The sequence below is a fragment of the Cupressus sempervirens genome, chromosome 10 (assembly GCF_028749045.1).
Source record: "Cupressus sempervirens isolate cs-2001-9-10 chromosome 10, ASM2874904v1, whole genome shotgun sequence".
NCBI lineage: Eukaryota > Viridiplantae > Streptophyta > Pinopsida > Cupressales > Cupressaceae > Cupressus > Cupressus sempervirens.
Window position 1 is genome coordinate 119,741,375 of NC_143127.1, and position 14,702 is coordinate 119,756,076.

At 34.0% G+C, this 14,702-nt stretch overlaps 1 protein-coding gene across 2 annotated transcripts in view; it reads left to right on the top strand.

Annotated features, from left to right (window-relative positions):
• Positions 1-14,702, top strand: part of LOC149532885 (formin-like protein 18) — an 88,508-nt gene that overhangs the window by 65,642 nt on the left and 8,164 nt on the right. The window contains exons 15-16 of one of the 2 annotated variants that reach the window (XM_089807185.1): positions 9,848-9,916; positions 10,097-10,163. In XM_089807185.1, coding sequence (XP_089663311.1) covers positions 9,848-9,916; positions 10,097-10,163 — 136 coding nt within the window. Of the gene's footprint in view, positions 1-9,847; positions 9,917-10,081; positions 10,164-14,702 lie in introns of both variants that reach the window. The other variant, XM_089807186.1, reaches the window with a different exon arrangement.

The window sequence follows — 14,702 nt, forward strand, 5'->3', positions numbered from 1 at the left end:
TTCAGCATAAGGCCCATATAAGAGATTCCCTCTGTTACATCCCAATTTTTTACCTAATTTAAAATATAGCCGTTGAGGTTCACATGAAGTTAGTTGATAGTTAAGTTGTTATAATCTTGCGAAATGGTAAGATAGTTAATCGTTATAATTATTTATCATGAATTGATGGAATTGAATAGGTGGTTAGCCGTTATGATTATTTATGATTAAATAATTTGTTATGGTAAATTGTCATTATATTGAGGAATATAATATAATCGTGGAGAATTCCCTTCCAGGAGCACGTCGAAGGGGGGAATATTGCCAGAAAGGAATTGGGCACGGAGGGGCACCGCCATCACTGAGCAAATAGGTACAAGCCCTAAACCACCTGGGCTAAGGATAAAAACTAGGCTAAAGATAACAACTAGGCAGGCAAGAGTGTACGTTGGACGACCATGAGCTAACTTATTAAATCACATATCATTTAATAGTAAAGAGATTACTAAGCATGAATAGAACGAGTTGTACCTTTGTATTTGTGTTGTTGGTTGGAGCCTTTTGATGTATAATCATGTCTTATCATATCAACATCATGATATCTACATACTTATACATGTACATACATGTATATGCGTACATATGTAAACCAACTTTAAATATGTGAGGACGTATACGCATACTTGATATTTGGCATGTATGAAAGAAATACATGGTTGGGTTTACATATGTACACGTATATGCATACATACATATATAGGTATCTATAGATACCATGAAGCTAAATATTAAGACAATATTATTTCTTTAAACCTTGGCGGTGGTCTAATATTATTTCATGCATAGCAACCTTTCATATTCTGTTTTTTTTTCCATCGGCCTTATAAGTTGAGATGGCCATTTTAATTATTTATGTCGATGACTCCTTGTTGGTATTGTAACTCCTCCACCGCCACCCTCTTCTTGTCTTAACGTGCTTATAACTTCTTCTTTCCGTGGTTGGAGAAGTGGGTCTCTTCATTTCTGAATGTTCTGAGCTCACATTTGATTTGCAAGGCTCAAACCTGCGGCAGCATGGATTACTTCTTTTCTTGCATCGATAATTCTTTGAACTTTAGCCGTAGTTCTTACATCTGTTTTGATACAAATCATTTCCTACATTTTGAGTTCATGAAGACACAGAGTAGAGTCATTGGAAGTAATGCTTGTCGTGCATCCTGGTTTGATAGAACATGGCAACGAATTGTGTGAAATGACTCCAGGCGGAGCACAATCCAGATTATGGTTTGCTTATCATGATTGGATTTCTTTTATGTGGTCTTTGAAAAATATGCATCTAACGTGAAGCCTTTTTATAGATCAGCAGTATAGACAGCCGTCCACTGCGTGAATATGTAAGTAAGACTTTATTTCTTGAAGCTGTGATAGTGAATTGGATTGCCAAATTTGATGATAAACCTTGGTTTGAATGTGACTGATGTTCACAGGAGAGTACATCCATTAGTTTTAATAGGAATTACAAGTGTTTGCTGATTGATTCCCACTTAGAAATTATTCGCATAATGATACATGTTTTTGCTTAGTCAATCTGTGAAATATCCTCAGAATAAGGACCTTTATTCGTTAGTCCGTGAGTTAAGGACAACAAGTAAATAAGATGCAAGAATAGTTTGCTTCATGATATTGTGATAAGTCCGGATAGGACATAAGATTTGACTGTGATTATAAAACAGAAAGAACACTTAAGCATGCACCCAGGAATTCATCCAGGAGGGCCATCTTGGCTGAGATGAAGGGTGAGATGAAAAGCATTGTACCATAGAATTATTTCCTGCATGAAAAGAAAAGAACCATTATTAATAATAATTGCAAGCTCAAAGAAAAAAGATATTAATCATCAAGAGTCGGCTCATGGTAGTCCAGTATTCAATTCCTTATGCTTAGTCGAGCGGTGAAAATGATTCCCTAGTACCAGAATGCTTAGTGATGGGTTAAGTTGTTCCATGTCTACTTCTGGGTAGGGAGGGCCTTTCTCATTAGAGATTGAGTGGGGATAAGTTTTGGTCCGAGGTTGGGTGGATAAGCCCTTGACAATGTTTCCCCTCTCCACAAGATGTCGGACGTGCGTCAGACAAAGATAAGCTATGCATTCAATTGTTTGTTGGAAACAAGTATTTTTACTTTTATGAAGTATATGCAAGAAGGTAAGATTAATTGAGTTATATTATCATTGCAATTATTTTACACTTAGTTGTGAGAGATAGATTTATCTGATGGATTGTTATTTCAGTCTTTATTTTATATGAATATTGAATATGAGCATATCTTCTAATCTTAAGTTATTGCCACAATTAAGAAATCGGAAGGAAAGAAATGATACAGTGGTATTTGGAGCCCCAAATGATTGTAACAGCCGGTTTCATACTAACTAAATTCCATTATTAAACTAACCAGTGCTATTTCATATTCACATGACAAGGTTTTTCCATTAATTGTTTAAACTGAAAATATATTCCAAATTGCATTACTAATCTATCAAGAATTACATTGATAACATTAACTGATAAATTACTTGTTTAGAAGAAAAATAAATTCTTGTCTAATTCTATGATATCTACTGATTTGAAATGAAAGAACAATGGAGATAACTGCATTCTAATCTAACATCTATCTTTTAAGTAAATGACTAATAACTTGAAAAGAAAAACTAAACTTACAGATTTGATATGAGCATTCAGATTTGAGTAAGGCTTCCTTAATAGATTGTCCAAGCTCTGGCTTTGGTGAGAGAAAAAGCATTAACATAGGCTTAACCTCCCAGCCGTGGACCTTTTTACTTATCCCCACAGGTTCTAATTTAATAGAATGGCCCTCCCTACCCTGAGGTCGAGCTTGGGATGTTCATTGATCCAGCCATCAGAGTATTCAGGTGGGTTGAGGTCCCAACAGTTATTTGACGGAATAATTGAAGCGTCTGGACAACAACAAGATCAATTGTTTTATGGCAAGTTTGCCTAATTCCACCCTGGCCAAGCATTTCAAATGTGGGTTTATAACCTGATCTCCACCACTCAGCTTGACAACTATTTCAGAAGTGGAACTTGCATGAGCTAATATATATATTAGTTTGTCTATGTATGAATTTATAGGTTACTGATTTCTTTCTTGCTTTTTTTTTTAACAGGTTCATCTACACCTCCTCACCATAATTAGGCCAACAGGCCGGTGACTCCTTGGTGCCTAAACAATTAACTTTTACTGATATTTATTGTACCTTATTCACCTTATTCTGGCTCTCAGCTTGGTGAAGTCCTTGGTACTCTGTTTTATGTTCTCATCTCTGTTTTGAACAATTATTCCAAATTTCATAATAAAAGCTATCAAGAAATTAACTTCTCTTTAAGAAAAATTCAAGGAGATTGCCTATTCGGATATCATTTTCAGTTATCTGTTTTGGAAAGAAAATAAAACTAAAGTGATCGATTGATCTTTAAAGATTATAGTGATTTTGAAGGATTTATTTTGGTCTTATGACACATCAAGAACAAATTCAATCTAGAAATAATAGGACAAACTGGAAATGAAAATACAAACTGGAAAGAAATATGTTGGTTATATGTACAGTTTTTATGTTACAAAAAAGACAAATTATTTGCCATGACATAAGAGAAATCCTGTATGTCTTACCTACAAGTTTGACTGCATATTTTATTTCTAAGATGGAAAGAAAAGAAATTGTTTTTCTCTTATGGAATTTATAAGCTATCTTATGTGATTAAATCTGAGATTTTTGTGACTCGGGTTTTTGAGAGGACTCTTCTATCAGCAGCAATATCCCAGCTGTGAGCTCTTGTAAACTTGCTGCTTCTTATGTGACTGATTTCTATATGCTAGATTGAAGGTTTTAAAATGCCAAAATGATTCGCAAAGCTGAAAGCAATACTGAATGCTAAGGCTTGGAAAAAGACAAGGCGCCGAGTTACGTTTGAAATTCTTATAATATAGATGTGAGCTTGTCTATTCGGCTTCCATCAGTTACAAGATTATAATCATATTCTTTATTCAATCGACTAGAAAGAAATAAAGAAAAGGAGGGAAGAAATTAAAAAGAAAGGAGATGAAGAGTTTAATTAAATAATTAATATTATTTATATTATCTTATTTTCTTGATTGAGGTTATAGGTACGTAGTTGTAAGGTGGTATGATTAATGATTTTAATATAATGATGCCACTTTATAATTATTTATCTATGATTTTAATTGAGAGAATAAAATAATATTAAAATGATATTATTATTTAATAATTTCTTAAAGGTAAGAACTTTGTTTATTTTTTTAAATATTTATATTGTTTTTACTTTTAGCTCATGCAGTTCTACCATGAAATAAATTGCCAAGTTCTAATAACCTTGCCAGGGCGGTTTTTATGTCAAACCTGTCATTCTTGATGACTGAACCCTACGACCATCCCCTTCCAATGACCTCGTTTCGTAATGCTTCCCCTCTCTCCGATTTTCATCCTGTGAACATTTAAACAACATTCTCGCCAAAACATCAATTCAAGTATCATAATTTGTTAAATAAAATCATCAAGTGATCGTTAGGAATTTCATCATAATAACTGACTTATTCATCATGTATATACAATGGCTAGAATTATCTGACTCCATTTCACATGATCATAAGTAAATTAACACAACAGCTAGATTTAACTGACTCAATTTCATATGAACATGAAGGAAACGGCTATAACTTAACATATTAAAACAACGGCTATAATTAATTGATTCGATTTCAAATTAACATGAAAGAAACGGCTATAACTTAACATATTAAAACAACGACTATAATTAACTGATACAAATTCACATGAAGAAATAAATTGGGTTCATCGGCTATAATCAATTAAAAATTTTTAGGGCTAAAATTGGGATGTAATAATGACACAGTGATATCTGAAGCCCTAAATGATACAGTGGTATCTGAAGCCCTAATTGATTTAGTAGTATCTGAAGCCCTATTTGATACAGTGGTATTTGATGCCTTAAATGATCCAATGGTAATCGATGCCCTAATTGATACGGTGGTATGTGATGCCCTAAATTTTTATAGTGGTATTTAATGGTAATGGTAATTTGATTTTGATATAGTGATATTGAATGGTAGTCATTATATGATATTGTTATAGTGGTATTTGTGGACTAATCTGGGTGATTGCAAAAGCATTTTTACAATGATTTATCGATTCAAATTCCATGGTATGTAGATTTTAATTTCCATAGAAAATTTATTTATGGTATTTCAATTCCTCGTTATGAAATTTTGTCTAATTGATCTTAACCGTTAATCTCATTCACATGAATATAACTGATTTAACTGTCTTCCCATGAAAATGAAGTAATAATTGTATTTCTTTGATATGTTAAGTTGTTAATTAAGACCCGGATAAGGTGGATGTTACACCCTCAACTTAATGCACCACCCCTAAAATCAAAGAGGGTTAAGGAATCCAAGAATGAATTTTGAAGGAAAAACTATGCCTCACTTTTAGAGAGCCATAGCAACCATGTCACAAGAGTTTGGCAAAAAGGTAGATACAATAAATAGAGGCGATTTTCAATGAGGAATTCGAGGTAGAATAGTTTGAACCTAATGTTGTTATTGACGAGGTAGAGCATGAGGATGAAGGAAAGCTTTCAAGTGACACACTTGCAACACTTATAGGAGCACTTTGTTATCACCCTTTTTGAGTTAAAGAAGTTTTATAGGGGCATGTGGTCACTTTTGATTGATAGTAGAGTAGCATACAACTTCATTGATGAGACTCTGGTGATTAAGATGGTTTCAAGGACAAAAGGGTTTGAGGTTTTTAATGTTACAATGGTTGATGGATTTACGATTCCATGCAACTGAAAAATTCAATATTTGGGATTTTGTAATTCTAATCCAATGGGAAGGAGGTAGTTCGTTGTAGCCTTTCACACAAAATATTTGACTTTGGAGTGAAATTCTAATCTAATGGGGAGGTATATTTTTCAGCCTTTCCAATGGGGGTTCTATGATGGTTTCAACCATAGTTGGTAGAATTGGCGAGTACTTGTGCAATTGAAGAATCAACAACTGAAATTGACCCTAGGAGTGCACAAGATGTGAGATGACTTCTATGTGATTGGCATTGGTGAGTCGGATTTGGTGTTGGAATTCCAATGGTTGTACTCATTTGGCAAGTACAACAAAATTATCAGACTTGGGATTTGAAATTTTTATCCAATGGGAAGGAAGTAATTCTTTGTGGCCTTTCACACAAAATTATCACAGTTTGGAGTTGAAATTCGTATCCGATGGGAAGGATGTAGTTCTTTGTGGCCTTTCCAATGGGGGTCCAACGATGGTTTCAGCCATATTTGGCAAAATTGGCAAGTACGTGCCAAGTTTTTAAAAGAAAAGAGTAAATCGTCAATAAACTTGCCATAAATTTTGTAAGTTTGACGAGGAAACTCACATGATTCATCCAAAATGCAAATGCATCAATAAATGCATGGATTTGCTTAACACTTCTCCACACAAAAGTTGAAGAGAAAATTTGAGCCGATTGGAAAAATGTGTAGCCAAGTTTTAAGAATTTTAAGGGTAGATTAGTAGTTTTTTTTTTGGTTTTTGTTTTCTAGTTTTTAATTTCATTTTTGCTGCTAAAATCAACCATGCAGGCTATACAAATTTCAAAATATCCAAAAATTTAGTAGTATTCAGAATTTAATTTCTGACCAATTGGATTTGTCACCATTTTTTGTTCATTATAGCTGATTTTAACTAATTTATGTTGATTTGTATTAACCTTAAAATAATTTATGCTTATAATGGTTAATTGTTTTACATTTAAAACTTAAAATGTTGTAATTTCACTTTGTACTTGTAGGCAAGCTACAACAGTTACAAATACTGGTCCAAGTGGAGCTAGAGACCTTGCCTGGAAATATGTTGTATAGGGATTTTTCTTGGGAGTATTGTTTGCACCAGATGCTTGAACCTATATCATGGAGGCATAAATTGCCTCCAATATCATCATGCAAACATTGATCATTGTGATCTCAAGGCCTGTACCAACACTGTAAATAAAAATAAAATAGAGATGAATGCACACATTACATTGGTAGAAGAGAAAATTTAAAAATGGAGAAGACAAGATAGAAGCATCCATAGCTAGTAGTAGACATGGTCCTCAAATGTAAGCAAAACCTTACATTGGCAGAAGATAAAAAATTACAAAAGTAGCATTCAGAGCTCCATTGGTCATGATCCTCAAATGCAAGAAAAAAGAAGAAGAAGAAACACCATTTGAAGGCCTAATGCCTCCTTTGAGGTCCATTTTTATCCAGTTCATCTGCTTCAAATATTACACTTATACAAACTGATCATAGATTTTTTGCACTAAAAAATTATACCTGGAGCACAATTGTTATTGGAAGGTACATGGTGGAATGAGGAGGTGCATTGAGATGCAGATTAGGCATGTGCTAAGTTTTGGTATTTCGACAACCTTTCCTTTAATGTGGTGAGTAGTCCTTGGAGAATTTGGTAATTGCAGTGACAGTAGCAATCAAAGGCTTCAAAGCACCTTCTTGGACAGATTTAAGGGGAATGTTTCTCTAGATGCAAATAAAGAGGAAAAGTTAGTTGTGGAAGAACAAAAGAATCAATGGTGCAAGTATGGTTGCACTATTCTTTTAGATGGGTGGAAAAATGGAAAGAATTACACATCATTTTTTTGATAGCTTCAAATGGCGAGTTAAGTTTTTGAAACCAGCGAATGCTACTAACAAAGTAAAAAATATAGAAATGTTGGAATTAATGTTTTGAAGGAAGTTATTATGGAGGTGGGCTTAGAGAATGTAGTTTGAATCATAATTGACAATGTAGTAGCATTAGTGATGGTTGGGATTGCTTGAAGTGAGGAACCAATCACTCTTTTGGACCCTTGGCAACACATTGCCATGAACTTCTTTTGGAAGACATAGACGAACTTGATTGGGTGAGATCTATCATGGATGATGTAAGAAGCATGACAAAATTTATTTACAATCACCCTTTGACTCTTAGTTTGATGAGATATCACACCAAAGGGATAAAGTCGGTGCAATTGGTGTCACAAGGTTTTTAACAATTTTCCTAAGGTAGTAAAGCATTATCGGTTTGTTGACTTCCTTAAAACAAATGTTTGTAGGTCAAGCATAACAAGTCTTATCATATTCAAAGAAGCTTTAAGGTGAGAGGTTGCAAGGATAGTCTTTGAGAATTTTTTTGCACAAAGAGCTATGAAGATCACGAAGTTATCCTCAAAACTTTGATTTTATATTCAATTTTATTTTGCTTGTTTAGTATTTCATTATAAATTTGTAGCTGTAATCATTTTTTTTTGTGCATTTTAGTTGTCAATCTTTGGTTAGAGTTCTCCGTTTGGTAGATGAGAATCGAAACCTAATGGGGTACATTTACGAGGCCATTGGTAGGGCCAAAGAGTCCATTCAAAAATATTACAAAGGGGACTACCTTAAGTTTGATTCCATTTGGAAGATCATTAATCAATGGCGAAACAATCAACTCCACCAACCCATCCTTGCAATAGAGTACTACTTCCTCAACCCCAATATTTTCCATTAAGATGCCTTCTCAAATCCTAATGGAGAGATTATGTAGGGCCTCATGACATGCATTCAAAGGATGGCACCTCAAGTTGATGTGAGAGATTTCAATGTTCATTACTTAAGAAATGTATAATTATAGAACTAGTAGGTGTAAACTTTGTTCTTTGGAACTAGCTGTCCAAGGAATAGCCACGTAGTTACCAAGTAATAAAAATTGGAGTCTTTATATCCCAATCTACAAATTTCAAATTTACAACTATTGATAAGTTGATAAAATATGAATTTGTTACCAAATCTTTAATATATTATTTGTAGATTCTTGGTGGATAGATTGGGGTGTAAATGCTGCTAATTTCCAATGCTTAGCCCTTTGCATTTTGTGCCAACCTTTTACTGCATTTTGTTGTGAATGCAATCGAAGATAGTTTGAGGCTGTCTACTTAAAGAGGAGGAACAAATTAACTAAAAAATGCCTTAATGGTCTTGACTTTATGCAATACAACGTTCAACTTCGCATAGGAAGGATAGAGGGCAACTTAGAGGTCATTGATTTGGATGTCATTGATCCTTATAATAATTGGATAGGGTGGGATTAGTAGCCCCCGTTGTTTACTAAATATGAGACTATTGATTCTGAGAGGCATGCAATGAAGGATGGAAGTGCAACTTAAGGATCAAAGGAGTCATTTGTATCTACTAGCAGAATGGAGGTTGATCCTTGAGCCATAAGAACAACCTTCTATGCCAAGGGAGGAGCCACAATAGACTCCATGGATTAGAACCTCAATCTATTCCCAAGTTTTTACTGGATTAGGGAAGGGATGACAACAAAGTATCCAGTTAAAATAGTCACGCCACAATATACAGAACTACACCACTTTTCGCTTGCTTTGATTGCCTGCTGATTTCTTGCCCACTTTTACTATATGTAGTTCTTATGGATTTATTGTAAACCTCATTTGTTTGCTGTTCTTGGAAGTTGTGTTTTCAAGTCTTGATCTTAGGGTGGATGGTTGGTTGTGCAATTGAAAAACCAATAAGTGAATGCTTGTTTATTCCCAATTTGGTAGCCGATAAGATTTCTTAATGTTTGATGTGTCAAGTTACTAGTTCTAACCTAAGAAAGTGCCTTAGTCTTGGGAAATTGTTAATCTATATTGATTCTACTTTCTTTTTCCTATTCTATATAAGGCAATATTTCTGACTGCATTTTTGATGTCATGTAGACACTAAAGAGATTCCTTATTGATGCTGAAGCTGATGTGAGATCTCTAACTTCCTTGTATTCAGAAGTGGTATATTTTCTAATCTTTTTCTTATTTTACGGGTAATATAATTGCATGTAAGGTCTTGGGAATGCATACTTTCCTTATACATTCTAATCTTTTTCCTATTTTATGGGTAATATAACTGCATGTAAGGTCTCGGGAATGCATACTTTCCTTATACATCTTATTTAGTTTTAATGCATGCAGGGACGGAATGCAGATGCACTTGCTATTTTTTTTGGGGAAGACCCTGCACGATGTCCATTTGAGCAAGGTACATTTGTAGCACTTCTAATATCATCGTTCATTACATTTGTAATCATTTGTTTACATAGTTGTATCTTTTGGATTGGGCTTCACAGAGAGACTTGCAGATGGTCATGACCAGTTCTATTTAATATTGTTCCAATCTGAAGAAAGTAAATAGCATAGGCATGAAGTGTAGCATAGACAGACATCCTTATTAGTCTTAGATGCGCTTCAACTTCTTTGTTAGGGCTATTATTGTGTGTGATGAAATTTGTGTGTAATATGCAAATGATTAAAAAATAAAAGTTAAAACTAAACAAAAACAAAATTCAAACCAACACTGAAGATGAGGAAAACGAGGTAAAAAAGCATTAACTTAACAAAATTTAACTATTCAATTTAATGAAACTAAATTTGTTATAATTTAACAAAATTAAGCTATGTTAAGTCTTTCATTGCAACAATTTGCCTAAGATGTTCAATTTAGATGAGTGCTCACTCCCAATTTTGGCAGCATAGCATAATGGCACTTAGGTGAAAAAGGAGTGAGGGAGGATCAAAATGACTAGGGGTTTGATAAATATGATTTGTGATGAGATGGAATAGATGGTTGAGATTGGAGGATGAAAATAAAGGGTGGAGTATATGCTATAGTGAGAAGCTTCATTGCCTGGTTTGATTTGGACAAGTGCTTTTCCTGACTAGCACTTGCCATTTAATTATCTGTTGGCATGGAAAACTTGACTGTATTTGGTAAAATTAAATGGTTGATCTGAGTGATAAAAGTTTAATCATAGTTATTGTCTCTTGGTTCTGGATTATAAAAATTCTCTGTTTCAAATGATTTCTCATGATATGCAGGCTGGCTTTCCTTCCCATACTTGGAATATATGTTACTGCAGCTATCAGTCTTAAAGGAAGTCCTGAAATCTCTAATCAGCCAATAATCAATAAGACTAAATAGTTTCCACTTTCCTGCTTTGTCCTTAACTGGTGTTACTGCTACCATGACATTGATTCCTGCATTATCGACAATTCTATTCCATTAATAAGCAACTTTTTATATCTGATCTATTGAATAACTCTTGGCATTGGTTCTCTCACCATTAAACTTCTTGCATTGGCTCATTCTAAATGGGTTTAGTCATCTATTTATCTCGCAAATATGTAATTTTTGGTATTTTTCAAGCCTTAACCTCACCTTGAGCAGACTCTTTGAGCATACTGACAGTTGCTATCTAATTAAAACTCCACCTACTATAACTTTCTATATAATTTTAATGGAATTAATTAGAGCTTTTAGGTCTCAAAACCGATTGCATTCAGTTTACTTTTGGGACTATAATGAGCTATAATGGAATCAGTGAAGAATATAATGCATCATAATGAGGAGGAATACTTGTTTGAATGGAACCTGTCAATTAGTCACAAAACTTGTTTGAATGGAACCTGTCAATTACTCACAAAACTTGTTAGTCAAACTGACTCACGAGGAACTTGCAAAACAATTTGCAGCCATTCATAAAAATGTAAAAACTTTCAATTACTCATTAAAGCATACAATTTCTGTCAAGAACTTTTATCTGACTACTGCAGGTGTTTATTTTTGCCATCCTGTGATTTTAAATTTCTCTTGCTGCTACCCAAACATTTTTTTTCTGTTCTTTCTGCTGCAGAAGATGCTTCTATTAGGATTCAGAAGATGGAAACAGCTGCCTTTATAATGCTATTTGCTGCTGAGAATTGGGGATGCCTTTAGACTGTTGATATGTATTGAACTCTAATTTTGATCTATACAAGAAGGAAATCAGTGATATGCTCCCTAAATTCAGAAATATGCATGTATTTGAAGGATAGTTTTTTCTAGGTCCAATTTTGTAATTTGTTTTGGGTCAGCTGGGTTATTCCAATCTGAGTTTTTGATCTATGGTCAATGGATGACTATATTTAACTCCTGCATAATTTTTCTCTGAGGTGAATCCAACATACCATGTCTACTGCATTTTACAATTTCACTACTTTAAAAGTTTAAAATGCTTTATCAGTAAGTGTAATTGCACAACCTTTTGAGATTCATCAAAGTTATAATTTATGATGGGGAGAGCCATAATAATTTGAATCTTAAGTAGTCAAATCCTATACATTTAGGATAAGGGAATTATATAAAAGGATAAATGGAAACAAACAAAAATGGAGGGCACATCTGGGAGTTGGAAATTCAAATATTTAATGTTTGGGTAAGATGTTTAGCCATTCAATATAGTCTTGAGTAAGCAGTCATTCAGAAATGGAGACAGATCAACTTTAAAAACAATGGTTAGGTGTAATGTCTCCTTTTTCTGGGACATTAAAAACTGATAGGCTTATCCAATATATGACCTTTGAGGACTTAATACAGATTTATTAAGTCAATATTAATTAAAGGAGAGTGAATAAGAGATGAGTTGGCATGAGGGACAGGGACAAGAATACAAAAGTTGAAGTCACAAGTTGGGCCTTTAAAAGGTGGAGGAGAAGCTCATTTCTTCATGTTTGGGTATTTGCTTGGTTTTTTATCTGATTATTGGTCTCTCTAGGAGAGTCAATTGGAAGCTTCAGCTTCAGCCTGCTTGGAGGATGAAACCCCATAAGCCGGAAGACGGTGGACAAAAACCCATTGTGGTGGAGGCGTCATTTCAGGTGTCTCACTTGTGCTTACATTGTATTTCTGGTCTATTATTTCCAATCCGACTGTAATACTGTTTTAAGATTGGATTGTGATGATAATAATAAGTTATTGTATTGCTGATGTATAATGCAATAACGAAGCTGAGGTTATAGATATTGTTATATTGGATGAATTGCTGGTTATTGTTGAATGTTTCATAAAATCAGTTACATGCATTTATTGTTCAATATTTTCTGAGATTTCATTTGAGAGTTTGGAGACGATAACCTAGCCGGGGTACTACAGTGGTATCAAAGCAGGTTTTTCCTACCAGCCAGAATGGGTTATGCATAACATACATTTACAGAATTTTGGGAATTGATTCATATTTCTAAAGAAGCAGTGAATATATTTGGTTCATCAAAGGTTGAGAAAATTTGATGTGCCGATATCTTTTCATCTTTGCTGTGAAAGTCCATATATTCTAATTGGTCGCCTTCACAAAGTGCGAGTGCAAGTGCAAGAGAGATGTTCTTTAAAGATTTTTGAAATATTAATACTTTTTTGCTAGAAGAGTTTCGACTGCAGCTTGGCCAGAGAAATGATATATAGTCTCGTCAATATAGGGATAAATCTTTAGTATCAAGCATTTACACGTGATAAAATTGTTGTGAGCGATTCAAAATATTTCAAGCTTTCAGGTGTATAGCATTAGGGCTTTCTTCGGCGTTCACATAAGTCACAGGACTCTATTCTAGCTATCTATAGTAATTGGGAGTCTTTCCAAATTCGTAAGGAGAAACATATAATATAAGATGCATTCAAAGCTATTTAAGTGATATAACCATTCTTGCCATGCGCAGAGTTTTGGGTTGAATTTGTATTGGGCCATTGACGCTGTGTGAGTCAGGGCAAATATTTTATGAGGGGTAATAATTTATAATCTTGCTGAAACAATTAGAATTGAAATTGGGATCTTCAGGACGTGAAGTATTGAATTTCTATTTAGTGTTTGTTTTGGGAATTGGGCGTCACTCGGGCTTGAAAACCAATTGAGTCTATCGATGCATGATACAAAAGGAAATGAAACGAAATTGCCACCAGGTATAGGGTAAAGAGTTGTGAGATGGAGTCCTTGTAGTAAGATAACTTGGATGCCATTTATGGGCATGATTTTGTTTTGATAATTTAAGAATCGTGTTTATTGTATTGGTAAATTAACAGGAACTGTAATGTTCCCCATCTTTTAGACCCTTAATGGAGTTCTGAGCTTTTCATTCTCCAAAGGCTAAGTAGAGAAATAAATTAAATTAAAGTCAATAAATAAATAAATCTAAAGGTGACTTTATATTTAATTAATTTAATTTTTTAGAAGCACAACTAATTATTATATTGGAAAGGGGAAGCTTATAGAGAGTGCATTTTCTAGTAGCACAACTAATTATTGTATTGGAAAGGGGGAAGCTTCTAGAGAGTGCAATTAAATAATATTCTATTTCCTTCTAGAGAGTGCAATTAAACAATATTCTATTTCCTTCTAGAATTGGTGTTCTTGAAGCCTTTATATGCCTTGTGTAACATTACTTTTTTCAACTTTAGGAATCATTTTTTTAGAGTTATTGATGTTTATGCCTCAAATTATGCTATCAAGAGTTCTACAATTTGAAGATGGATTGCAAATTCAATGCCTACTACCACTTGGGTTCTATGTGGTGATTTTAATATGATTGAGATGACTTATGATAAATGTGGGGCACTGCCTATGAATTGAACAATAGGCAAAAGAGACATGGTTCTTTGTGTGCAATAAATTGGGGCTTTATGATTTCAATTACAGTCGCCACCACAATCATATGATGTGTACATGTGGAGTAATCTTAGGGTTGGAACTAATGGGGTCCATAATAGACTTGATAA